Source organism: Labrus mixtus, chromosome 19 (assembly GCF_963584025.1).
Source record: "Labrus mixtus chromosome 19, fLabMix1.1, whole genome shotgun sequence".
Classification (NCBI taxonomy): Eukaryota; Metazoa; Chordata; class Actinopteri; order Labriformes; family Labridae; genus Labrus; species Labrus mixtus.
In genome coordinates this window covers 20,273,398-20,300,785 of record NC_083630.1, presented here as the reverse complement: position 1 = coordinate 20,300,785, position 27,388 = coordinate 20,273,398, and the positions used below count along the sequence as shown (strand labels likewise).

Genomic DNA, 27,388 nt, shown 5'->3' with positions numbered 1-27,388 from the left:
TGTAAGTATGTAAACTCCTGAACATAACATCTGTATTGAATGTAGACTTTTGTCATTACATTTTTGAAGACCTTTTGCTGAGGGCCAATCAAGTTGTTCCCTGAACAAACTGGATACCTTATATCTTTATTAAACGGATTAAACTATTTTATATATTGTAATAGCTTCTTATTCTGTATTATTTAAGTTGTTGCTAGTTCTGCTTTATTTCCTTGTTAGTTGTTTAGCACCGATACACCAAGTCAAATTCCTTGTATGTGTACATGTACTTGGCAATAAAACCCGATTCTGATTCTGATTCTGATTCTGATTCTGATTCTGATTCTGATTCTGATTTGTGCCCAGTGGCATATTTATATTGAAACAGAAAAGCCTGACTCTAAACTGTTAGAAACATGTCATAATGAAAGTTTCCAGGTGTGCTAGCTAATGGAAAGACAGTATGGTCATCATAATTTAGAACCCAATTCCATATGCAGCCTTTTAAAATATTTTTTCCTCATTTTACCTGATAAAAAAAGCAGCCAGATTTTTTTTTTCATAGCAGCTTCTTCCACCAGTGTGTGCATGTTGTGTGACTGGGTAAGTGTGACCTGTGGTGTAAAAAGCCAGTTGACAGAGTACGCTCAAGTCCAAGTCCATTTAAAATTGGGTCAATGTCATAGTGAAATATTATTTTGTCATTGCACAAGAGCTGTTACCTATACTGCCATATATTACTTAAAAAAATACAACCCATGTAAAGTTCAGGTGACATTTGGGCAGATGAACATGATGTCCACCTTATAAAACCTGTTTTATTGTCTGTATCACTTTGATTTGAATGTGCCTCACCTCATAATACAGTCTAAGTGTGTTTATAAAATATGTGCAATAAAATGAATGTGGACCTCTGCCTACTCACAATACAAACAACATAAAGCATCTTAAAATAACAAAATCATAAAGTAAAAGAAGCTGATCTTAAACAGACTATTAACATTTATTATGTTGGACCTAACTCCATTTGTTCAAAACTTTTTAGTCTGAATCATTTCATTGTTTTAATGGACTGTGGACGCAATGGACATTTCACTTTAATTTAAATGTCATTCAAACAAAACAATGAAAAAAAAACAACGTTTTGCCTACCGCACCCAAGGCAGGTGAAAAAGTTTCCAACCTAAAGCACAGACAGATACAGTGCTGTGAAAAGGGATTGTCTACAAACATTGTTTACTTAACAGGAATCTGATATGATATGATACGAGACAATATGATACAATATAATATATTATGCCCTTAGGGATAATTTGTCTTGGACTCCAGTGCTGTAACAATCCTGAAAACAGAGAAGCACTTACCAATGAAAACCACAAACATGCACAATAACCACACAAGATCGACATAAAGACGTAACCAAATAAAAGAAAATGATAAGAAAATACAATCAACACAACTCAACTGTATGGAAGTGATTAGTGATCAAAATTGCATTAACAGAAATGCTTTTTAATTTTCAGAATATGAGTGAATTATCTGACTCAAAAATAAAATGATGATTCATTTATCTAATCTGAATTTTAGTTTTCAACTTCAAAAATGCACATTCTGTGACTAAATTAAAATGAAGAAGAAAATGACATTTGCTTTATCATTTTCAAAAAATGCCCCGCTAAATTTGTGTCATAATTCAAATGAAAAAGCTAATTTTAAAATGAAAATACAGAAACAGAAACACGCTTTAATTTTCAGAATATAGGTTCTTCTTCATGCATTTGAATTTTCAAATTAGCTTTATCATTTGAAATTCGATCACTAATCGCTTCCATACAACTGCACATCCCATACAGCCTTAAAAAACAGTCTCACAGTGAGCAGAAACAAGTTTTTTAAAACGGTTCAGTTTGGCTCATCGTCTGTCATTCAAATGAGCAAAACGCAGCAAAATGATCCAAACCCCTCCTCATTGTTTCCTACCTTTACCGCCTTCCTTTTATTCATTTAAGATTTGGTAAATAAAATCAAAAGAACAGAAAGAGAGTCTGACATTTCTTCACCTACTTGCAGCTTCAGCACTCCCTCCTGTTCCTTAAACTGGACTAAACAAAGAACAAAAAGAAGGATCGGGTGTTAGAGGGATGAGTGCACAATACACTGTAAACGGTCAGTTTGCTTGTCAGTGAAAATCAGAGGAACCGGGAGAAAGCAGTCTCTGTGGTTCGAGGTGATCCATTGCTCTCGAGTGCACTGGTTTTATTGGGTGGAAAACAGAGAGAGAGAGAGAGAGAGAGAGAGAGAGAGAGAGAGAGAGAGAGAGAAAGGCAGCGAGAGGGGCATCAAGATAATTTATAACCCGGGCTGTTTCTTTGAATCATTGCAATATTTTACGATCACCCCTCTGACTGTACTTTAGTGTGTTTCCATGCTTACAGGATGACGGATCACTTTCCTGCTCCGTGTGAATATATTACCCAACACGTGCTGCCGTACTGTACTCTTCTTTTCATCAGCTCAATGCTGTTTTCTCCCGCTTCCTCCCCTCTGAGTCTACGGTTGCATTGGCCTTATTAATCACGCTGTTTGGCAGGTGAATGTGAGGAATGGGCGGCGGGTAAGTGTCTTAAGGGGGAGGAGAGGAAGTGTGCAGGTGCATGTGAGTGTGTGAGTGTGTGTGTGTGTGTGTGTGTGTGTGTGTGTGTGTGTGTGTGTGTGTGTGTGAGTGGTCGATGGAAAGAGAGAGCCAGCTGTTGCTCGGCACCTCGTGGCCCACGGCTGGGTGAGCAGGGATAATTGCAGGTACCAGCCTGTTCCCATCTCCTTAATGTGAACCTGAGGTATAATGGAAACTGCTCGCTCACTGTGCAGGGAAATAGAAGGAGAGGAGGAGGAAATGAACGCTTACGACGGGTTCGGAGAGAGGATCCGCTGAACTGCGTTGATTTGATGCTCTAGAGATCATCGACTCTTTAGTTTGTTTTCGTTCTTTTTGAAGCTGTGTTGTTGTTTTTTCAGATTTTGATCATCAGCATTCGAGTTCGGGCATCACTCAGGTCTACATGTGTGAAAAGAAAAGAAAAGTGTCAGTCCATTTTGTTAAAATAAAAAGTGGTACATTCATTAACCAGTCCCTCAAGGATATATGCTCTCTCTCTCTCTCTCTCTCTCTCTCTCTCTCTCTCTCTTTCTTGTGTAGTTTGGTAAATGTGCATTCCCTGTCTTTCTGTACTTGTCCTGTCAAATAAAGGCCAAAGAGCCCTGATGATGAGATGATGAGCCAAATTTGCATGATTGCAAAAAAAAGGTGTAGACAAAATTTGTAACTTTCTGAGAGGATTGTAAACATGTAGATACATCGGGTTTTGTTCCCAGCAACTACAGGTTCTCTTGCAACGTTTTGAAGAGTTCACGTGTTCTGTTCCTCTCGCACTGCACGTACAATTCAATTCAAGTATGACGACTTTTAGGAGAGAATAACCACACAGTGTATGTTTGAGACAAAAAGCATCTTCAGGGCATCTACTAATAATACGCAAAACGCCTCTTCTAGGAAATGTTTTTGTCATTCCATCTGACCTCGAGTTAAAAAATACTCAATTCTATAATAAAAGGAAAACTTAAATGTTTCTCTTATTTTCTAAAGTTAATTTCTGACCCTGTATCTTTAAAATCTGCTGTGTTAGTTAAGGAACAAGTGACATGATATATCAGTCAAAAGCAGCAGAAATTAAAGAGTATAATTGCACCTGACTGTCAGGGTTTGTGACCTTGTGACTTTTCATTTTGAAAGTCATCTGATGTGACTGACAACACTGTGAAAACATTGCATGCGTCCCTTTATTTATGGCTGTTGTCCTTTGAGGAGTATTATGGCGTAGTAACGTCTTTTTTTTTTTTTTTTTTACTGTGATCAATGGATTCTTTCTGGAAGCAAGAGCCAAACAATCAGCCAACGCATCTCGACATCGTGTTCACCCGAGGCTTCTCTGCTTATTACCTTCAACATTGATTCTCACCCCGAGCATCCCTTCTGCAAAGTGTGAGGAAGAGGAGGGAAGAATCTGGAGGTGTCAACAGGAGCAGGCTACCAGAAGATGATTGTTAGACTAATTTGCATTTTGATGTAAGCTCAAGGCTGAACAATACTCGTCTGCTGTTAACAGTCTTTGATGAGCACACAAGAAAAAAAAAAAAACTGTGATTCAATTCAAGGTGAATGAAAAAACTGAAGGGTCCTGAAACAGATTAACTGATGCCTCCATCAGGCTCCTGGCGTCTGTCTGCCATGATCTTCTCCTCTCTGTGATGAAGGAAGAAGAATCCATTTCTCACTCGGAGAATGAGAAATCAATGACCCTGAGATGGATCTGTGTGAAATGAGATATGAGCATTGTCTCGGGCGGAACTCGGCGGGGTCTACGATTGACAGCTGACTGACAGGGGTTAACTGCCAGAGAAAGGCCGACTTGCTGGGAGGTGTAAAGCTGACCCTCTCAGACTCCCACTTCAAATCAAATGTGAAATTAAAGGTTAAAATGCGACATGTTGACGACAGGGTTGCTACATCTCGGACGCCTGTCGCTGGATTCCCAAGAAATTCCTATAATTGACCATTCACTAAACCCCAAAACCAATTACTCAGTGCTCCTACACCTTTTAGACTTTCTGCTCGTGTACACAACATTTGTAATATTGTAACAGTGCCGGCTTTCCCACTCAAAAATAATGGTGCAATAATAGATACCTGATAACGTCACCTGAACCGGATTTCAGACAAAGGTAGACACAAAGCAGAAAGTTGCAACCACCATCTTTTGCAGCTTAAAGGCTTTATATGTGAATATAAATCAAGTATATCCTCTGAAAATAACTCTGTGAGTCATGACTGTCTACAATGGGTGTAACACCCGAGTCCCACTGTCTGTGATGTTTTCAGAGTTTTCAGAGTCCTATCTTCACTTTGTTTACATCGCCAGGACGGTCGGCTGACTCCTCCCCTCGCGTATAAAAGTTGTTTAATTGAGGGACTAGAGAAAAGAAGAATAACATACTGTACTCACTGCTTAACTGTGTTTCTAGATCACACTCATTTCAGGTAAACTTACATGCAGTGTGAAGATACGAGCATAATAAAGATCGCTAGCATTAGCATGCTAACACAACAATGCAGCGCGAGTTGTTTTGGTTTCATGCTGGTGGTCAAGGGCGACATCTGCTGGATCAAAAAAAAATCGCATATAAAGCCTTTAAATAAAAAACGGTGGTCAACATAAACTAGCGATATGCTAAAATTAGCTCCATGAGTTGGCTGAAAATGCTGGCATGACATACTGGAACATATCTAGAAGTAGTAGTAGTAGTAGAAGAAGGGTGTGTTTTGTATTATAAAGAATTGATTGACCTTGAATTGACCCAGTAAAACAGGACAATGGTCATTTTCATTAGCATGAAGGAGGCTGACGATAGCAGAGTCATCAGCACATTTTAAAATGAGCCAGTTTTCATGCAGGCTGCGACAATCATCAGTAAAGAATGAAGTGCAGGGGAGACAAGGACACACCCCTGAGGTGAACCTGTAGATTTAGAAGATGATATCACCATTCACCCTGACTCTCTGACTTCTGCTGGTTCAAAAAACTCGAGGATCAGGTTGATGTAGGTTAACATTTTTCAAAAGCTTGTCGACTAAAATGTGAAGAAAAATCAACAAATAAAATCCTTGCATGTGTTTTAGAACCGTGGAGATATTTGAGTCTCAGGTTCAGCAGCGTGGCAGCGGCGTCCTCTGCACCTCGCTTAGCTCTGTGAGCAGACTGTAGCGGATCAAGGAGAGTCTCTTTTTTCATCAGAAACAAGGAAGTTTTTTTTTATCCACACATCAAGTAAAGCTACTCTACAGGTTTCCCAGAATGACAACGTAAAAGGCACACGTTTGTATAAAATGGGACTCTGATGGCTAATGTTTAACGCTCTACTCAGTGTTATTCAGTAACTCAGGAACTGCACACTGAAGTAGCTGCATTGTCAAGTAGATCAACGGGTCAACTTTGCTATTCATTAACTCTGAGTTGTATCAAGGTGCTTTTCTTCTTTATCTTTGAACTCATGGCATTTACTGTATTAAGGTTTGCTATTTCCTTATCCATGTGTGATGTAATCTCGTTCCTGTTTATCATTTTATGGCCGCCTGATTTCCAGTAACACCAAATACTTAAATATATAAGAATGCCCTTCCTCTAACTGTGTTCAATCCATCCTGGCAGTCTGAAGATGGGCTGCAGACGCACAGACTGCCTCTCAAGGCCTCTATCGGGCCTGTTTGAAAAACTCGGATCACTTGTGGGCTCCTTTCCTTTTTATTTTTTTGTAATTCCTCTCATTCTAACGGCAGCACTGAGCGGAGGCCTCACTTTTATCAAAGACAGGCAGGACAATGATCTCGAGCGGCAATACACTCCCAGGAAAGGACCCTCGAAGGTTACGAGAGCTTTGATCATGGAGAACTTCCCTCGCAATGATTCTATGTTTTCAGAAGACAGGTTGTACAACCAGGGCAACTTTGCTTCCCTCATCGCTGTAGCAACTAACGGGGGAAATATACTAGACAATCCTGCCTTCGAGGAAGTCATCAATCTCAACGGTGAGGTCCTCGACGTCGCCGTGCACAACGGGAGCCTTGGATACAACGAGCTGTGCGCGGAAGCATACGGCGAGTGTGTCTCGAACACCGTCCTGGAGATTCTTCAGTCCAAAGACGAAATCGGCCTCAGCTTCCCGTTCCACCCGTCCAGATCCGGTCCAGTATTTCTGGGCTCTGTGCTCGGTGAGGTTGTGACGAACGAAAATGGCTCGGTCATAAGCGCCCAGGCCGTAAAACTCGCCTACTACTTAGAAGATAACGAGCGCACAGCTGATGCCGCAAAGTTATGGCTGTTGGGATTTAAAAAACTCTTATTTGATCGGCCGGACAGCAAACATATTGTGGTATGCATCACACTCGTACTGATTATGTCATTTATTTCCTCAAAGCATTGAAGCTGGAAAATGAATGTAAAGGTAAATGGAAATGTGAATTGTCTCATAGTTGAACATGCTGTTGCTATGGGATACGAAGGGAAGCATTGGCGTATAGGATCTAAAATAAGAAGTGTTAATGTGCAGTTAAAAACATAAAGATATATTTCAAAACATATTAGTCACAGCCTGATTGCTCCCACTCCATCTTAATGCTTCCCTTTGTGATAACAAGGTTGCAGAAGCACTGCTTTGTCCTGCGATCCAAGCTGAGCTGTCACACAGCTTTTACTTGCAGTGGTGACATCCCTGTGTAAACACTGATTTCTGGCTGAAGTGCTCATGTTGGCTTTGTTCTGCTGTACTCTCTCTCTCTCTCTCTCTCTGTGTGTCGTAGGTGTCTTACTACACCTCCAAATCCAAGCAGGAGGAGATTGACAGTCACACCACAGATGGCGTCCCTTTATTCCTCATCACTTATGCCTGTGCTATCACCTTCTCCGTGATATCCTGCCTGAGGTGAGGTGATCAGTGACTGTCACACACCGAGCCGTTTTCCTGAACGCACGCCAAGTACGGGACACAGCTGTGGTTGTTTATCAAAGTGACAGATACAGGAAAAAACACTGGCAGGTTACACAGAGTCATCATTACAATCTGAGCATAACTGTATCCACAGCAGCGATATCCCAATTTAGAAATGTTCCTTTTCATTCAAAATGCAGAATTGTTTTTGCCGTTTTCAGAGTTTGAAGTTCACATTTTAGTTTCCTCATGGTCTCGTTGGGAGGGGGTATTTTTTTATTTGCGTTTCATTTGATCATGAAGGGACTGGGTAAGATAAGATAAAATGAGTTAGTAGTTGAATTTATTTGATTTAGCCGTAAATGATCTCACAGAAGACTTCTTTTTAATGTTGTAAATTAGGTTTTTGATTGAGTAAGACTGAAAATAAATGTAACATCCGTTCTCTTACTGTACAAATAAAGTTTGAACTCAAGAGCAAACAAATGCAACTTGTCCTTAAATCAACCCTTTTAAATAGTCTTGCTGTTACAGCTGTACATGAACAGGAACAGACTGCTGTTAAAGTCAACTTGAGCTAAGGCAGCAGAAGCTAACGTCTACAGCATGAAGAAAAATTCAGGCTGTCATTCCTTGTGTTAAAGATGACCTATTGTTATGCTGATCCCCATTTTAAAACTTAAATGTCGTGTTAGAATACTGGATGGATACCCAAACATAAATTTGAGCATTGATGCTACTTGTGATGCTTCATAGCAAATCTCCCAAATGAAAGCTGATTCTGCAGATTCTCACATTAAGTTTGTGTAATTCTGCTTTTCTTACAGTTTATTGTTCCTTTATCAGTTGCATGATATTAATTATGAAATCAACAAGGTTTTTTTGGGGGTTTTTTTTTCTTAATTTTGTTGGCAGATTGGACAATGTGAGGAACAAAGTGTGGGTGGCTGTCTTTGGCGTCTTCTCCTCTGGTCTGGCTATTATCTCCTCGTTTGGCTTGCTGCTTTACCTTGGAGTGCCGTTTGTGATAACAGTAGCAAATTCTCCTTTCCTGATACTCGGTGAGAAAAAGCCCCTTTTTTTTCCTTTGCTGCAGTTTTTTAATAGTAGTTTAGACCCCAAAAACCATCAAGTTATACTCGACATTGACATAGAAAAACAATATTTTGACTGCTACAGATTTTGTAAGGTAGATCAGACTATACAAATTTGTGTTTCATTGTGTAACATTTAAAAATCTTATGTCCCTCAACTTGAAATGTCTTCAAACTTTTGCGTCAACAATACAACTTTTTTTTTCTTCCAGGAATCGGCCTCAACAACATGTTCATATTGGTGTCCGACTGGCAGCACACCAAAGTTAAAGACTCAGTGCCTCATCGAATGGCTCACTCTTACAAAGAGGCCGCCATGTCCATCACCATCACCGCCGTGACCGACCTCTTCAAGTTCTCCATCGGCGTCACCTCCGACTTCCCAGCAGTGCAGTCGTTCTGCGTGTACACCAGCGTCTCCATCGCCTTCTGCTACTTCTACACCATCACCTTCTTCGGATCCTTCCTGGCTCTGAACGGGAGGCGAGAAGCCGACAACCGGCACTGGCTGACCTGCGCGAAAATACCATCAGACACGCTCGACGATCGCTCTGATTCATATAACATCTGCTGTGTGGGAGGCGGCTACGATCCCAACACTGAAACAGAGAAAAAACAACCAGCGAGTCGTTTCTTTAAGGAGTACTACGGCCCGTTTTTGATGAAACCGTGGGTCAAGGGAGCCGTAATCTTCCTCTTTGTAGCATACTTAGCTGCAAGTATTTATGGCTGTTTTCATGTACAACAGGGGATTGAGCTCTATGATCTGGCAGCGGATAACTCCCACGTTACAACATTCAACATTAAGGATCGGCAGTATTTTTCTGCTTATGGTCCGACTGTAATGGTTATTGTAAGTGAGGAATTCCCATATTGGAATGAAGACAAGAGGCAACAACTTCAGGGCTGCTTAGAGGCCTTTAGAGGGCTTCGGTTTGTAAATAAAGACATATTTACATCCTGGCTTGACTCGTATTACGTATATGGAGAAAAGTCAAATCTAAACCTTGATGAAAAAGATGTTTTCCTCAAAAATCTTTCAAATTTCTTTGATTTATTCCCGTTGTTCAAGCAAGATGTGAACCTCACTGGAGCCACCATCGCCGCATCGCGCTTCTTCGTCCAGACAGTTGACATTTCCAGTGGCAGCATGGAAATGCAGATGTTGAACGGCCTTACAAGCACCGCAGAAAAATGCAATGCAGCGTCTTTGTTAGTCTACAACCAGAAATTCATCTTCTACGACCAGTATGACGTGGTCGTCAAAAGCACGATTAAAAACGTCGGCGTGATCACGGCGGTGATGCTGGTTGTCTCTCTGCTGCTGATCCCCGACCCCCTCTGCTCATTGTGGGTGACTTTTTCTATCGGTTCAGTGACGGCCGGGGTGACTGGTTTCATGTGGCTTTGGGACGTCAGCCTCGATTCGATATCCATGATTGTCTTCACCGTCTGCATCGGCTTCACCGTCGATTTCTCCGCTCACGTGTCCTACGCCTTTGTAACGAGTAAAAAAACAAGTCCTGACGACAGGGCCGTGGACGCTCTCTCTAACTTAGGCTATCCCATACTACAAGGGGCTTTGTCGACCGTGTTAGGGGTGTCAGTGTTAGCTACGTCTGAGTTTAACACATTCAGAACATTTTTTAAGATGTTCTTTCTGGTCATGTTTCTCGGGATGCTGCACGGCCTCATTTTCATTCCGGTCATTCTGACACTTTTGCCAAGGCAACAAAAAGAAGAAGAAATTAAAGAAAAAACTCATGAAATCAGCAAATTTTGACTTCTAACCCTTGATGTTCATTTTTATGTCATTTTCCAAAACTATGGTTTTCAGAAAGAGATATTTTTGTATACAATCAAATCATAAAAGATGATTATTTAAGCCTCAATATACAGATATAATATACAGATGGAAATAAAGTTACTGGTTTCATATTGAATTGTTTGTGTATTTTTTGTGTTGTCGCCGTTCGCATGACTTGCTTCAGAGTTAATGATCAAAATAATTATTGAAGATAATGGATGCATGAGACTTTAAAGATATGCAACACTGCAGGGGCAAGATTTATTTATTAAAAGCCAATACAGTGTCAATTTTCTTTTTTTAAATCACTTTTAAAAACACATTTTTATCGTAAGGCCTTCTTATAATCCTTGTTTCATCCAGGGTGTTTTATTTGTTTTACTGTTCACTTTAGCCAATCTTTGTCTCGGTTGTTTCCCTTTTTCTCTGTTCATTGGATGATTGCTGCACTGTTGTTTTATTTTTCATGCTTTTAATAGGATTTTATTGTTTTGTATTTGACTGTTGGGATTTTTCCTTTTTTCTGTAAAGCACTTTGTGACGTTGGTTTTGATAAGTGCTTTATAAATAAACTATATTATTATTATATTATTATAATATTTGAATGAGCCCCGGGCCACTTTGTACTGGACACATTGGGTAATACAAATACAGGGTTGTGATTGGCCACACCTCAATAAGGATGGATACAGATCTCTCTTAACATTGAAGGGGTCGAGGTGCAGGAGCTCATTAAATGGTCGCTTTAAGATTAGCCTGTTTACCCTGCTATACCTAGAGGTATTCATTTGAGGATTTTAAAGCAAAATGATCATATTAAACCTTTTCAGTTTGTTCTTAGAAATAAGCCTTTTCTCTGTACAGTGATGGCTGCTGATGGATTTCCTGTCAGGAAAGCGGCCTCAGAAGCAGCTGTATGTAGAGTAGGTTGGTCAAGTATTCTATGAGGTCTTCAGGTTCTGACTTCCAGCGTTCCCGGTGGCCTGTTCAGCACGCGGGTCAAGTCCCGGCTCAGTCACACTCCGTCACGCCTGTCTTCCTCGCCCTCCTTCCTGGAGGAGATGCCTGGAGCCCGACACAGCGTTACTTGACATGCCCCTACACCCTGCACAGAGAGAGAGAGAGAGAACCCAGAATAAAAAAGACTGACAGATTGGTGATAGATCCTTCAGTGTGGTTGCTTGGCTAACACACTAAGGACCAAGAACTTGCTTTAACTATAAAAAATTATAAATTGAAAAAGGGAAGCATGTCTTTATCACATTACAAATACACCCTGAAGTTTTGGAGAAATAGTCAGAAATAGTCAGAAATAGTCCTGTTGTTTCTGAGATTTCAAAGAATACAATGAACTGTGGTTTAGAAAAACATTAAGCATATTTATTTTCTATTTTTTTACTTTACACCTTGATACTGCAGCCAAACAGTTAGCATCTGGTCAGCTGAACTTACAGCTGACCCATATGTGATTGTTGAAGATCAAGAGATCTTAGAGGATTAGATTCACCAGATTAAGGAAGGTGGTAGTTGTTTATGGTGTATGAATTTACCACATCCAGTTTAATCAGCAACTGAAAACAAATTGAACAGAGAAAGTTTGGAGGGGAATTTGGTCATATTTTAAGGTGAAAGGACGGCTAACTTTAACATCCAGGCGCTTACTTGATAATATTTCTGTTGGCTAGGAACAGGCGGCAGTAGCTCAGTCTGTAGGGACTTAGGGTTGGGAACCGGAGGGTTGCCGGTTCAAGTCCCAGTGTGGACCAGATATGGAAGTTGGTCTGGTAGCTGGAGAGGTGCCTGATCACAGATCTCTGCCCTTGTGCAAGGCACCAAACCCCCTCCCCACCACCAGCTCAGGAGTCCCCGCTGTGGGCAGCTCCGTCACTCTGACATCTCTCCATTAGTGCTTGTCCATAGGATCCTGTTTGTGCATGTGTGTATATTTATGTGTGTTGCATGATTAACAGAGTGTAAAAACAGAATTTAAGTAATCAATAAAAGTAAATCTTAATCATAAAATCTTAACTGGCTGAAGCTAATACACACTTTTTTTGCCTTTCCTAAAAAAAAAGAAAGGCTTAAATTCTTAGCTAATAGTGCAATATAATAATTTAATGAATATAATTTATTGTAAAATGTATTTATAAAATACACCAAACTTGTAACTGTATCACCGAGAAACTGTGAAGCTGTGCAACATGTTTTTCTTTCTTCCAGTAGAAATAGGTCTGATTTTTTAAACCATCTGCCCTAACCCTAACCCATTTAGCTGTCAACTTTATTTTAGGCTGTTAACCTTTGCATTCTTTATCACAGCACTATTGTCTCAATATGTGTCTGTAAACAGAGTGAGTTCAAAAAAAAATCTGTCAAACTGAAACAATCCCTTTTAGAGTTATCAACAGTTAAGAAAACGACTCTCTATCCATTTATTCTAATTAGAAGTTAATTTTGATAAATCAGCCGATAATTCGCTCTATCAGCTTCAGTCATGAACAGCTTCTTGTTTACTGCTTCATCACTTTCAGCACCGGACAGCTCCCTCGACGCGCCACCAAACACACTGCGCCGTGATTGACAGAGTGTGCAGCCATACGCGGATCAATGGCGCCTCCGGAGCCCTATGAGATGAGGAAGAAGACGGGCTTTAAGAACAACCAGCTCCTGATGCATCGCTCCGTGGCCTCTGTAGGCCTACTTAATGCTTGTAGTGGTCGGAAGAGGGCGGAGTGCGTTTGTCATCCAAGTGAGAGGCTCCACTGACTGGTGCCTCCACACAAAAAAAAATATATAAATATAATCACAACCTGCCCCCTTACCCCTCCCTTCCTCCTCGTTTTGATTCAGTCTGTGTAGCCTACACGCAGGAGGAGAGCATCCGCCGCACAGCAGAGCCAAGACAGTCTTGTCTACAGAGAGAGAAAGAGAGGTGGGGAAAACAGCTGCAAGCGGATTCTCACCATCAACAAGCTGTATGAGGAATCTTTGAAACAGAAGAAGAGATTGAGCGAGGGGATTTCTTACGCTTTCCCCCCTCCTCCTCCTCCTCCTCCGCTTTTTGATCCAAAGAACAGAGGCGTGGAGCTTGCAAGAATATCCTACAAGTGGTGAAGCGATGCTTTAGCGGAGCAGATTGTTTTTCTCCACAACACGCCCGCCCAAACGACACTGTAATTCCGAGTAGCAAAACATCTGTGGACGCTTTCTGCAGGGGAGATGGCTGTTTTCCGGCTGTCGCTGCTGCTGCAAGTGGGATTTGTGATCGGATCAAACCACAGATACGCGGAATGGTCAGCACATGGGAGAGATATCAGGGCACGGGAGGAGATTCACGGCGCTCAGACGCACCGTCGGCAGCTGGCGCATCTCCGCGCGTCCCACCGTCCACCCGGGGAGACGGCAGAGCCATCCCCGCAGAAAATCGAGGAGCATCTCCCCAGGGTGGTCACGGCTTTTCTTCACACGGGAGACTCGACCACCTTAAAGCACGCCAACTGCTCGCGGAGATATGAGCTCACCTCTCTGCGGGGAAGGTCACAAAGCGCCCCGCATTACTCCATGAGCGGCGTGCTGGATACGGTGCTGCACGCCTCAAACTTCCTCAGCATGATCCTGCAAGCCAACAGGTCCAGGGAGCACAGTCTCCGGCGAGACATTGAGTGGTACCACGCTTTAGTGAGGAGCATCCTGGAGGGAGACGCGAAGATTCACCGGGCTGTAGTCACTTTCAACGCGGGCTCAGCCGTGTCAGAGGCCACGGTTCTGCTCCAAGCCACCAGGGCTGGGGGGGAGATAGTCCTCCAAGACCTCTCCAGCGTTGCCCACCACCACCTGCACAACCGCACGGCAGAAACAGAGTGGTACCACGATGTCAAAGACAGAAAGAAGCCCAGTTCCAGTAAAAAAGTGCTGAGCCAAGGTTTAAAACCAGCAGACAATGCTTTAAAGAAAGGAGAGAGTTTCATCCCAGATAAGACGCATGTCAAATGGTCTGCGCCCTACCTGGAGTGTGAAAATGGGAATTTTGTTCCACGTTGGCTTTTGACCTTATCGGCTGCTTTCTATGGCCTGAAGCCCAACCTGGCTCCTGAATTCAGGTAGGCACACAGATGGCTGAAACCTGAGCTGTAATGATGCTATAAATAGAAAAGCTGGTAAACAACAAGCTCAGCAAAACACCACTAAAAGAGTCTGTCCATAATGCTGTTCTCTCACACCTTTGCATGTGTTATCATACCCTGCCTCTCTTTCCTCCCCAAACATACCGCAGCTTCCCCCCGCCTGTTACACAAGGGGGGTTTTCTTCTCTCCTCCAGTCTGACAAGGCGGCGGGGATGCTAAAAATAACCCTGGATGTTACTGGATGTAGCTGTGGTGGAAACCTCTGGCTACAGGCCCTAATTCATTTTTTTTTTTTTTTTTCAAACTCACTCACTGCTGCATGCTTTACTACTCGGGAAATGCCGTGTGCCCTTTACTTTCCCTTTCTTGAAGAGGGGGCGGCTGCTAAATCTGCGATGAGTCAGAACCCTCCTGATGAGAGGCAGACAATTTTTTTTTTTTTTTTTTTTAAAGGTAAGCACAGCAGCCAGCATCAACAGAACAGGAAATGATGAAATGGTGTTTCACGTTTGTACAGTCCATGTCCTAAAGCCACCCCTGCTGCAGCCCGTCTACGTAATGTGACACCAGTCCTGGTATGCAATGGAATAGTCTAGTGTAAAGGCTCCATATGATCCTGACCGACATCTTTCCCAATGAATATTTAATCCAGATCACTAGTTGTGTGTGTGTACTGCCTGGGATGAATCTTTAATTGATACACTGGAGTCGCTCACAGGCAGGCACAGATTGCAAATGAGTCAAAACCTGCAGTGATGATACTGTAATGTGCTTTCAACTACCCTAGTGTTATCCCAGAACAGCTTCATTCATTTAGTCTCATTCTCCCACTGAAGCAATCTAACAGGACAGTAGAATACACTCCAGACTGAAGCTTACCTTACTCCACAACTCTAGTTCACCCGCATATTTACTGAGCCAAATTCAAGATTGACTTTACTCCCACAGCCAAAGAAGCCATTACGTCTTCCATTTTCCCGTTCGGCGGCCTCCTCTGTGAGGTCAAAGGTTTGGCACACGCGTGGGCGTTTGGTATTGTTTGATGTCCCTGGAGAACGGCCTGGTCACTGACACTTAAAAGACATGCTTCAAGGAGCAGGAGAGCAACATCCAGTCACAAACGTGTTCCGGTGGATTGCTTGCGGCGCTGACAAAATATAGGAAAAAAGGAACGCTCTGCACACGTACCACCAATATATAGGAATTGAAATTAGAACTGATACAGCCACACAGACTTGCAACACTTCCACCGGCAGCCGGTTAGCTAAGACTGCTAGCCAGGGGAACAGCTAGTTAGAAACAACATCTTTAGGAAGGTTCATCGTTCGATTTTTATCGTATTCTCTAGCTAGCATAGAAGTGATATAATTGTTGCTCTTTTCATGTTAATATATAACTATTAAGCTAATGCCAGTAGCAAGTTTGCTTAGCTAATGTTTAAGACTGCAAGCGGGGGCAGAAAGCTAGCTTGGACACATTTTTTTAATAGTGACCTTAGAGGGGTCATGTCGTTTGATTTTCAGCTCTCTAGACTAGTTTGAGAATTTGGAAATTGTCGCTCCTCATGTTTGAGGCTACTGCCGCAATATGCTCAGCTAAAATTAAAAACTCCCAAGAATCGATAGACAGCTTGCCCACATGCAACATTTTTACTGAACAAGCTTTGTGAAGGCTGTATGATAAGATAACTGGAAATAGTTTGTGATTACTTGAAAAATCTGGAGTGATGTTGAATTTTTTGCTACATTTTTGCACGACCTGAAAACATTTTTAGCATTTTTTTTAGTCATCTCTCCGCCCTCTCTCACTTTGTTTTTGTCATGCTCTTATATCAAGGTAGTGGGCGTCTCATCCTGCGTACTCCCTCAGCACCCGGGCCAGATGAGAAACTGGAGAGGAGGGGATAATATAACTGCCTCAGACAGCAGCTCTCCTCTGTTTCCCCTCCAGTTGAATACACAATCAATACAACAATGAATTAATAATGAAAGATGTAGAACAACAACCCTGCATGGGCCATCTTGCTTCCAGCCTCTTAGTGCTTCCTGTTTGGGATGATGATGTTGAATGGAGCAAGGTGACTTGCGTTGAGATCTCATGCACCTGGCATATGGAAGAACCACAGATTTGAGGCTCCTGTTTGTTTGCTGAACATGAAGGTGCTAAACAACTTGTGTGTCTTGTTGGAGCAGGGATGCACGGACATGTGTTTGCAATAGATCGACCTGTTGTTTCTGTGAATGTGTAAGAAATCGCACCTCTCATACTTGGTCTCTTCTCTTTGCCGTCTGCCTCCACAGCTGCACTTGAGTCACAAGGGAGGCGGTTAAGACCACACAGAAGAGTGGTCGTTTTAAAAGATGGAGTGTGTATCTTTGTGGATATCATTGTATTCTGTTTAAACTGTAAACTGTTTTAGTCTCAGTCGCTATTTTTTCCTGGTAAAAATTCAACATGGGTGGATTTTGTTAAAACTAATCCATTTTGATTTTAATGAAGGCTGAGCTATGAATAATTATACAAAATTAGCTACGTGGACGATTTGACTGACAGGTGGGCAGGTTGTAGCCGTTTTCCAGGAGGCTTAAGACCCGCCTCAACTCCACCTCTTTGCCTGTTTCATAAAGCCTCTGCGGAAACCAATTGTTGATATCTCTCAGACTAAGTCCATGTTTATACAGTCTGGGACCTAGCAGTACATCATTGTAACAGTATGGGAGCTTCCAAACTTAAGCATGACATCATAGTAAAAATGTGCGCCATGTGAATAACAACACAGCGTTCCTCAAACTCACATTTCCCAACACATTTTAAATGCTCTCTTGAGCATGCTGAAACTTGAGCAGGAAAAGCTCTATGATATGGCAATCTACTTCAAACCATCTAAAACGTACAACCGACCAGTAAAAAAATGTAAATTTTTCAGCATATTCCTCCAAAGGCTAAATAGGGTCTAATTAGGAGGTAAAATAATCTTCATTTATGCTTCGCTAAGCGCCCCATTTTGCTGTACAAGCAGCTAAAGTTTGGACAAGCTGGCTGCTATGGGACGCCCAGCTGCCTAACAGAGTGGGGGGCCTCAGACTCCGGGAGGAGCTAAAACACATCTGCTCAGATGGACAACATCCAGAAACTAATAGAATGGAAACATCACAATTCCTGGAGCTGAGCATGATGATATGTGATGGTAAAGTTTAGAACTACAGATCACAGGGCGCCGATGGAACTAGGGCTTAGGTCGGGCCCAATGTACAATGTGTAGTCCTCCAGGCGGCTGGGTTCAAGTCCAACCAGTGGCCTCCTTACTGCATGTCATTTCCCACTATCTCTCCTGATTTTCCTAATATATTCACGGTTCTATCTAAAGAAATGGCAAAAAGGCAAAACAGAAATCTGAGTTTTTATAGTGATGTAACAACATCTAAATAACTGTGAAGTAAGTCTAACCTTGCAAGATTTTCCACTGGCAAACCAAGAGAAAGCAGGGGTTAAAGATCCCTGAGGTGCTCCTTCTCTCACGGCTGACGTCACTGGGACTCCTCAGCTCAGTAAGGTGGCCTGTCAATACGATGCCTTCAGCCAGTAAATGTCATCGTTACAGAGAATTTAACTAGCAGCCTTTCCGGCTCACTTTGAAAGAGGTATTATAGCCCTAATAAACCCGCTGATGACTGGAATAATCTGAGTGGTTTTTTACACCATTACAGTGATGTAATTCAGCTGCCTTTCTAAGGATTATAAATTAAATCTGTAATGTTGTTACCATAGGTTTATCCTTCAGTAATCTGGTGTGAGAGGAATAGAGCTTTGGTATTATAGAGGAGGCCTCAGATTGGAGAATGGGGTGCTTTGTTGGGTCTAAAAACCTGCAAGAGTAGAAAAATGAATGTGTCCTCCTTCAGGTTGTGAAATTCTTTGACATAGGGGTGGAAAAGGTGTCGACCCAGGGAAACTATGATACACATTTAATAACCACACGCTTCAAACGGCTCTTCTGATGTGTACATGTGTCAGCAGAGCTCTCATAATTTATAATACATGGACGAAAATGAAGAAACATAAAAAGGATTACACTATTGACATATTATGAAAAATCCACTTGTACAGTGTTTTTGAACATATATTTGGGTAACCTGAGTGACTACCGACCCACAAAATGTGAAGTAAACCCATCCAGTCCTTTGTTTGTAAAATGTGTTAAATTCTCATGTTGCTTACCACCAAGCATTCAGAGGGATTATTTTAATGACAAGAGTCCTAAGTGTCAGTCATAGACAGTCGTGTCGCCACAGGGTCTTCAGCTTTTTTTCTTAACAACCAGCGACAGATCTCTATAAAATAACCCAGGTCGCTTGAAGACGAGCATCTCGCCCAGCAGCTATACTCACATTAGCTTCTCGTCCGGGAAGCTTAATGCATTTCAATCACGTGGGAGACATTTTCCCTTTGGAGGTTCTGCATGGTTTCTTGCATTGTGACTGTTCCATAACACGACGCATGAACTGTGCCCTTCTAAAAGGACAGCAGCGTGTTCAAGTCAAGACGTTGGAGCAGGAGGAAATGTGCATGCAAGTTCATCTGGGCGTGCAAGTCTTCTGGCTACATGGATAAGCTTAAGGATCATGTTTAAGCTCCTGCAAGTCGTACATGGTCACCTCTGCTTTCTATTATTCTTGGTTTATCTGCACATAGTCGGTGTGGATATGCCCTTTCTTCAGAAGAAACTACCAGAATCATTATTTTATTTAAAAATACAGAATATAAAAAAACCTGCTGCTACACATTAAAAGCCAAAAGAAGATATGAATCTCCGCTGACGTCATTTTCAAATGTGTCTTCTGTGCTTGGATGAATTCAGATTTGGCCTACTGGAGCCAAATGGGCAAAGTACAGTAATATGCAAAATTACTTTCTGGGCTTGAATAGGGACAGCTCAAATCTTATAGGCAGGACATCCAGTTTTCACTCATGAATACATCAAAGACTTACTTGTGCCAAACAGGGCATTGGCAAGAGGCCTTTATTTCAAAGATGTTTTTCAGTGGATATCCAATCGTAGCCTAGAGGCAATTACCCAGATGTATCCAAGTCGAGCTCATAAAGCTGGGGCGGACATTAGCGCTGACTGACTTGACTGTTTGAAAGACCAGAGCCCCTGCTGGTGGGGTGCTCCTCTCTTTGCTGGCCTGGCCTTTAGCCCCGCAAAGAATGGAGGATGAAAGGAGAGAGCACTCAGTTTACTGGGGCGCCACTATCTCCTGCTCTCTGTGATAATCCTGTCTTTATTCCCCGCGGGCCTTGATGGCCACCATGATGCCTCTGTCCGTTCTCCTCGTAAAATAACGACAAGGTCTTTGTGCTGCCGGTATTCCCAAAACATAATCTCCTTTCCTTTCTTTCTTTTTTTTCACATGCTACTTTAAACAGCATATATCCACTTTGGCCCGGGATACTAAAGATCGCCTGGGGAGTTGGAAGCAGAAGAAAAAGAGGGAGGCTATTGTGGTAAAACAGGAGAAAACCGGCTTTTCTTTTTCAATTTCACAAGGAAAACCCAGGCGAATGTTAATGCTTGAGCTGCCAAAGAAAGACTTTTTGATGTATCTAGCATTCTAAACAAAAGGGTCCTTTGCTTGTACTGCATTTCAGTGGACTCTGTCCTACCCTTTATTGCATAACAGAGAAATGAAACAAGAGGTAATTTCTCAGCAAAACAACCAGCAGTGCAGCGGAGAACAGCGAGGTCAGTTTGCCCCAAGGCAGGAGCGGAGCAGCAGTTATTAATAACAGAAGTACAGGCAAAGAGAGCGTTGCACTCGCCTGCTGTCCACAGGGGGACGGATATAGTAAACCAGCTCCTATACACCTGGAGAACATGCCACACCAGCAGTATTTCTGTGTGTGAGAGAAAGAGAAAGGGCTAAATGAAAGCTAAATGGATATAGTAAATAAAGACCTCCTAGTGATGTCAATGATTGTTCTTTCTCTTAAATGTGTTAATACTAATGTACCATTTATTTTGATCAAATCATTCAGTTAAATTCTGTCTTTACATAATTATTATATTAAACCTTTCTTAGGAACTTGCAAACGATAACCCCAATACATGAAGTTCAAAAATGCATTCCAAGTTTTTAAGCACGAGGTTTACTTTTTTTTGAAGGCTTGTTTTTTTTTTCCGATGAAGATGACAATAGAGAACAAACCATGTGACGTATTTTTGTAGGCCAACTCGGAAGTAGCATCGCCATGGGGTCTAACGAGAATTCGCCTATTGGGATTTTTGCATTGGAATTTGGATCATTGCAGAAACTAAGCTCTGTGGCAAACGCACGTTTCTGAAGCGTAGGCATTTTGCTCAGCAGGATAATCTTCACAGATGAACGCCATGTTTATGATGTTTGAAGCGTTAATGTGGCCGACTGAAGTAAAAAGCTAACGTTATGCTACAAGCTAACTACACCACGGTCGGATGATTGTGACGTCACTAGCGTTATGCTTCAAGACGATCTCCGATAAACTAATCCACGTATCTTAATAAATAGTTTACTAACATAATATTCACCTTAACCTAAAGATTAAACCTACAGGAGACGTCTCCGACTAGTGAGAGAGTTCCCGACCTCTGTGTCCGGCGTGATGACGTTTAATGTCCCCGACAACCACTGTAGTCACATTTAGCCACTTGTTAGCAACCGCCTTTTTAAAGACGCGTTAAAAACTTCAAAATTCACAAGTGGGGGTATTACCTAACGTAGTTTATGTGGTCTAACAAAACACCAACATCTCTTCAGCTTGTGTTAACCACAGACCTTATTTCAGGCGTCTAACCACAAACCCGTTCAAAATCCCTGTTGACTTTTAGACGTCAGACCCCATGGCGCTCAAATGCTAACTCACTTCAGGGTTTTAGGACTCGATCCTGTGGCGCTCTATTATCTTGAGATTCAACCAATGTGGCTCTCTTTCTCCACAACAACAGACACAGGTTGGTTCTTTGAAACGGGCCGTGAGAACTGTGACGTGCAAATATATCAAGAAATATGTAAAGAACCTGAGAAATACCTTGTGGTACAACTTACACGATTACAGAATAATTATCTACACAAACATGAAATAAAGTACATTTCAGATTCAACAAATACCTCGTTTAACCGCTTGGCATGAAAAGAGGTTCTTGACTTCTTTAAAGTCCTTATAAAGTGTCTTTCACCGTCTGCTTGAACTTCAGACATCAGTGCAAACAGTCTTCATGCACGTCCACACAAAAATTCGCGGGAGGTAACGTGTGCTCACCGTACATGTCCGTCCCTTAATTCCGTCATGGCAGAACCAAAAACAAGGGACTTTAGTTCCTAATAGAAACGTGACTATTTAACTACCATGATCTCATGTTGTCAAACGACATTTTACAGCCTTATTAAAGGTAGAGTGGTTTTTATGTTTTCATACCGTAACCATTTCCATCTTTAAAAAGAAAGAGATATACAGTATGTGTGTGTTTAAGGTTAGTTTCACCGTAGACTTAAGATGTTTTCGTGGCACAAAACCACAAAGTTAGCGCAACCCTGATTTGAATCCACTTTTACTTGACCCCTCATAAAGAAGAGGGGGTTAAGTCTAGACTTAAACAACACTTTTTGTCTTGTAATACAATTTCAGCAGACACTCGGATAGAAATGACTACACTACATTGTCCAGCATTGTGTTGTAAAATCATGACTTAAATACCCTGATTCCTTAACATGAACAGCAGACACTGTAGAGGAAGTGTGTGTAACACTAAAAAATAGCCCCATCAAGGTGTTGTGATTAATGTTACCTATTACACCTGTGCTTTGTCTGCAACATGTCAAAATGTCTGCTGTTAAAACAAAAGCTTAATATAGATCAGAAGTGAGTTTTAACTGTTCTTTTGTTCCTGCTTGCTTCCTGCAATTTCACAGCTTTTTTTTTTTTTCACACTTCTCCGAGCTTTATACCGTCTCTTCTTTAATCACACAAAACTTGAACCCTCTCATCCCAGAAGTGATAAAGCGACAGTGACAGCATCCTCCGCCGCTTTTCTGCTCTGTGTTTTGTTGTTTCGATAAGTCACCACAAGATGACGGTTTGACTGAGGCGTTACTATGGTAACCACACTCTCGTGTCCTCAAAACTGAGCAGTAGACAGGACAAGATGTTTTACACGCCTCGCTGTCACAGCTTATAACAGCACCGATTCTAATACCTGGAATACCTGGGATTTAAATGTGCCACACCATAAATGGTTTATTCTAGAGAATATTTATCTTTATATGAAATACGTCAACAGCAGAACGTGTGACTGGTGTGTTGTAGCAAGTTTAAGTTTGTTCTAGCAATGCTCTTTTCCAAGATGGCGGCTTTATCTGCTATGCTAACTCCCCAGCCCTTTGTGTTATTCTTCTTTTTATGTAATTTTATTATCTTCCTTTTGCATGAGCTTTTCATGAAGATTTTTTTTTATTTAATTCAAAACATAAACAAATGTATTATTATGCAACATGTAACAATTAGTTTATAGTTTTGTCCCTTTAATTTGCATTTTAAATATATTTTTAATTGTTGTGTTAACTAAATATGTACCGGTAGTTGTTTAATTGAATTGTGAAATGTTCTGCTCATAACCGCCTCCTTTTTTATAAATCATTTCATAGTACATTAAAATAGTGTGCAAAATCCTGTTGTTCCTCTCAACTGCAAAAAAAAACTGTAGAAAATGAAAAGGCTGCTGAATCAAATTATTTCCCTTGTAATAATGTTCTCCATAAATAACTCACTGAAACCACAAAGGTCTCTTTAACAAAATGGCACCGGGGGCAAAATGCAATGCTAATACAAATCACTCAGCATTGAAATTAAAGGGGTTTTAGTCAATGATCACTTGCAGAAATTAATCTGGATCACAAAATGACATTTATCCCCCACAGCGCTTAGAAATCTAAACAAAACTTGTGTCATTTTGAGACACAAACCTGAAAACCTTAATGCAAAGTTTGTGCTGGCAGTACTCTGGATTTCCCTTCTCCATATCATCACCCCTAAACCAGATAAACAGATGTTCAAATCAATGTCCAGAGGAGAAATACAACAGTTAAAGGTTATAACACAGTCTCCACAGTCAATTAAACTGAGCGACAGTGTGAGAGATTGTGGAGCTTTATCACCTGTTATCACTCTAGAGGGCATCTTATCCATTAAAACAAGTATATATTTTGTTGTTAATCATGTTTGTTCCCTTCCTGGTAGTGCTGGTAAACAAGACTTTGATTAGATTAGAAGCTATTTTATAACTCATTATTGACAGCCAATCATTCACTGACACATTTTATTGAAATAGGTAATATGCAGCACTCTTCTCTGGGGGAAAGAAAACTGTCATTTGTCTGACTTCTGAGAGGATACAACCTGTAAAAAAGTATCTCCCGCTTTGCACTGACACTCTTAATTCTTCAACAGCCGGGTTAATGGTGTCCTCCTGTCTTGCAGGGGCGTGGTGCGCGTTGACATTAATCTACAGGATGTTGATATCGACCAGTGCTCCGCTGATGGCTGGTTTGCTGGAAGTCATCGATGCAACCTGTCCACTATGGAGGTGAGTGTGCAGAACATGCGGATTAGACAGAGGATTGATTTGTTCCGGATAGCTGATCTGTAACGTACACGCACTCAGTCACATCTTCACCAGGCGCTAAATGGGAAAGCACTAAATCTGTACATCTCATGATGAATGGATCTAGTGCTTCTCTAATGATACCTTTATCAACCTATCAACTCTTGAACTCAGAGCTACTGACTATCTATTAAAGTACATACAAATTGTATTATAATCATCAAAATACAGTCATTTCTCTGCTTTCTTTTTCAGTTTTACCTAAACATATTCCCAATATACTCTAGAGTGGTTACGACTTGTTGTCTTATGAAGGTTACTGCATGTGTTATGTTACGTATATGATGGGTTGAGCCAACATGACACGGGGTGAAAACATAGTTCCCAACTGGACCAGATTTCAAGTAAATGACAACGACAGAAATATGAGATTTTGAGAGACTTTTTCATGTTCAGGTTCATATATTTAACACACATTTTCAGTGATGGGTGAGGAAAAAGAGAGTGTTCAGCATTAGTAGAAAATAGCCCCCTCTATTCATACTCTCATAGTGATAAAAAATAGTCCGTTTGAAGGTCTTGGAACATGTGGGCAGAGCTGTTGGCCAAGATGATGAAACTCTCTGCTATTTCAAGAGGGAATTCAAATATGAACATCCTTGAATATTTAAAGGAGAACTCTCATGCATTTATATTTTTTTAACACCGCTAGCCAAGATACATTGCAAAAGTCCTAACTCGTATATCCTGCGAGACTACATCAAATCCATCCAGTAAATACTTTTTTGGCTATTTGCCAAAGTTGGGGTTGATAGCAACAGTTGCCGATTTAGACCCCCAGCAGTTAGAGTGCAACGCCGTCATTCATTTGAAGTTATTTTGGAAGTCGTCTAGCTTTTAAAAGTCCTTGATTTAGTGTCTTTTAGCTTGGTTTTTGGTCTCCACCAACTCCAGAGGGAAATAGCAGGCTAATTGGAACACAATGTGTCACCAGCTAGTCGCTCAATTTTTCTCTGTGCTGCTTGGCGCCGGGCAGGTTTTTTTGTTTTACTTAAAAAAAAAGTGCCTGCTGTTTCTGGAAGTAGGACTGTAAATTTGGTGTTTTTGTATTGCTATTCATTTTTTTTTTGTTTTTAAATCCTTTTGACGATTAGGGAACACAGAGAGTTTTTTGGTGTTTTCAACTACTGCGAACACAGTAACCTTTCACGACCAGCGAGTAGGTAGCCCCTCTGGTCGATCCTTCTTACCTTGCCTGTTCAGTCTTCATTGTTAAGAGCGATAGATTTTGAAGAGGTGCTGTAGATCAGGCTGCTTCATAATGCATGTGATGTAATGGATTGCAGTGAGCCTCTTTGAATAATTAATCACTCTCTTTGTCTGAGTACTTCCACCTCTATGTGGACAGTCAATGCCAGAGACATTTGACATAGTGTGTGTGTGTGTGTGTAGGTTTTCTACTAGGAGAGAAATACAATGTTAGTGTTATAGATTTCAGCTGCTTGCAGAATAATGAGCTCTGTGTGCTCACAGTGCAGGTGCAGAGTTTGTGTTTGCAGGATGCTTGTTTACAGCTGATTGATGGAAACTTGTGTGATCTTGATATGTTGCAGGATGCGTCCCTGTCTTGCATGGCAGCTTTATCATACAGGAATGTCTCATTACGGTCACATCTTCGAGACAAACAGTATAGATAGGAGAAGAGGAATCGAGGTAGCAACATAAACACCGAGTGCAGCAATGATTTTAACCACCTTGTTATCTCTGGGGAATGTGTATCCCAGAGTTTGTCTCGTAACTCATAAGACCCCCTCATGTCCTGTGCAGGGAGGAATTACAGCAAGCCGCCTAGTATCTATTACAGTTAACAACCTACCATCCCGGGTTTAAGGTGCACCAAAGGGTAAATCAGAGGTGACGTGGGGGGCTGATTTCCTCCAGCTATGAATAGAAATCTCAGCTGCAGTGCAATAAAGTCGGGTGTGTGTGTGTGTGTGTGTGTGTGTGTGTGTGTGTGTGTGTGGTAATGTGATTAAAACAGCATTTGGAGGGATGCCCCATTTGTGCAAACAGGATTCATTTGGTGTTATTGCCATGTTTTGTACTTCACGCAGGTATTTCCTCTGCACGTACGATGCAAATTGTCATTTAATGGGTTTCTTTCAGGTGGTTTGAATAAGAAAGGCATCATTTTTTGGGCGCTATGGAGCCACGTAAGCGGTGCTTTTCTTTCCTTTATTGGAAACATGGCAGTTGGTTAAGCTTATGTTGGAGTGGTTTATTCACTTAGGTGGTTCATTGTAGTGGTCACATTTCCAATTTTCAGACGCTCTTTCAAGCAGCATTTACACTTCTACACTTCTACACTTCCACACTTCTGCACCTCCAATAACATGTAAAGCCTTTTTAAAGCCTTTTTTACACATGAGTATGTGCATATGTAGAACATTTCAGAACAGGATGCCCCTGAAATCTTCTGACGTGTGTTCATAAATGCACCTCAAAGTGGGAGATGGAGGGGGGGGGGGGGGGGGGGGGATCTCAGGAGGCATGACATGAGGTATGATGCATCGGAAATAGCGGACAAAGCAACAGAGACGTACGCCATGATGACATTTGTTTCTATATATCAATGCTATATAAATAGTAAAGAACATACTGTCACACAGAAGAGAGTATGAAGTAGATTGACTACATGACAATCACACTGGTTGCTCACTATCACGTGATACAAACGTCATTTCCCCTGCCTGCTCACTCGCAATGAATCTTCCTGATTGTTAACTGTTGCATTCACACATCAGCTCACCCAAAACTTTTTTTTTTTTTTGTGTGTGCATACTCACATTCAGTAAAACTAGGCTGGAGCCAAACCTCATTCGGAATTTCATATTCCAAACTCTTTCACAGAGATTAACGTACCGGTATATTACCTCAGAATTGTTGAATTTTTTGTTCAAAAAAGCAAAAAATACAACTAAATAAGAATTTATCAAACATCTATGAAGTTCCTTTTTTTCCACACGTCCACCCGTGTTCCCCTGCTCTTTAGCAGCGTTTTAAGTGCCTCCATTCCAGCAATTGATTTTGACAAAATGCAATCGTACCGCCCAGCCAGCCAGCCAGCCATCTCCACAGCCTCCCCTCACATCCTGCCTCTCAAGCTGCTGTTTGCCCAGCCAGGCATGCAGGCAGCCCCAACTCAGATGG

The 27,388-nt window shown here is 41.5% G+C and overlaps 2 protein-coding genes across 2 annotated transcripts in view; both read left to right on the top strand.

The window, feature by feature from the left end:
• The first annotated feature begins 6,214 nt into the window (after positions 1-6,214).
• On the top strand, positions 6,215-10,555 carry LOC132994013 (patched domain-containing protein 3-like). Its single transcript, XM_061064082.1, has 4 exons — positions 6,215-6,963; positions 7,391-7,512; positions 8,434-8,579; positions 8,825-10,555. Exons 1-4 carry the CDS (start codon positions 6,250-6,252, stop codon positions 10,393-10,395), a joined length of 2,553 nt encoding a protein of 850 aa, XP_060920065.1. The 5' UTR covers positions 6,215-6,249; the 3' UTR covers positions 10,396-10,555.
• Positions 10,556-12,827: 2,272 nt separating this feature from the next.
• The window catches only part of gpr158a (G protein-coupled receptor 158a), a 62,857-nt gene continuing 48,296 nt past the window's right edge, over positions 12,828-27,388 (top strand). Inside the window, exons 1-2 of the mRNA XM_061064083.1 lie at positions 12,828-14,519; positions 24,055-24,160. Of these exons, the coding sequence (XP_060920066.1) occupies positions 13,639-14,519; positions 24,055-24,160 (987 nt within the window). The 5' untranslated portion in view covers positions 12,828-13,638. The remainder of the gene's footprint in view (positions 14,520-24,054; positions 24,161-27,388) is intronic.

Coding starts and splice junctions, on each gene's coding strand:
- LOC132994013 (XM_061064082.1), top strand. CDS start 6,250: ATGGGCTGCAGACGCACAGACTGCCTCTCAAGGCCTCTATCGGGCCTG. Junction 7,513..8,433: donor TCCGTGATATCCTGCCTGAG/GTGAGGTGATCA, acceptor TTTTGTTGGCAG/ATTGGACAATGTGAGGAACA. Junction 8,580..8,824: donor TTCTCCTTTCCTGATACTCG/GTGAGAAAAAGC, acceptor TTTTTCTTCCAG/GAATCGGCCTCAACAACATG.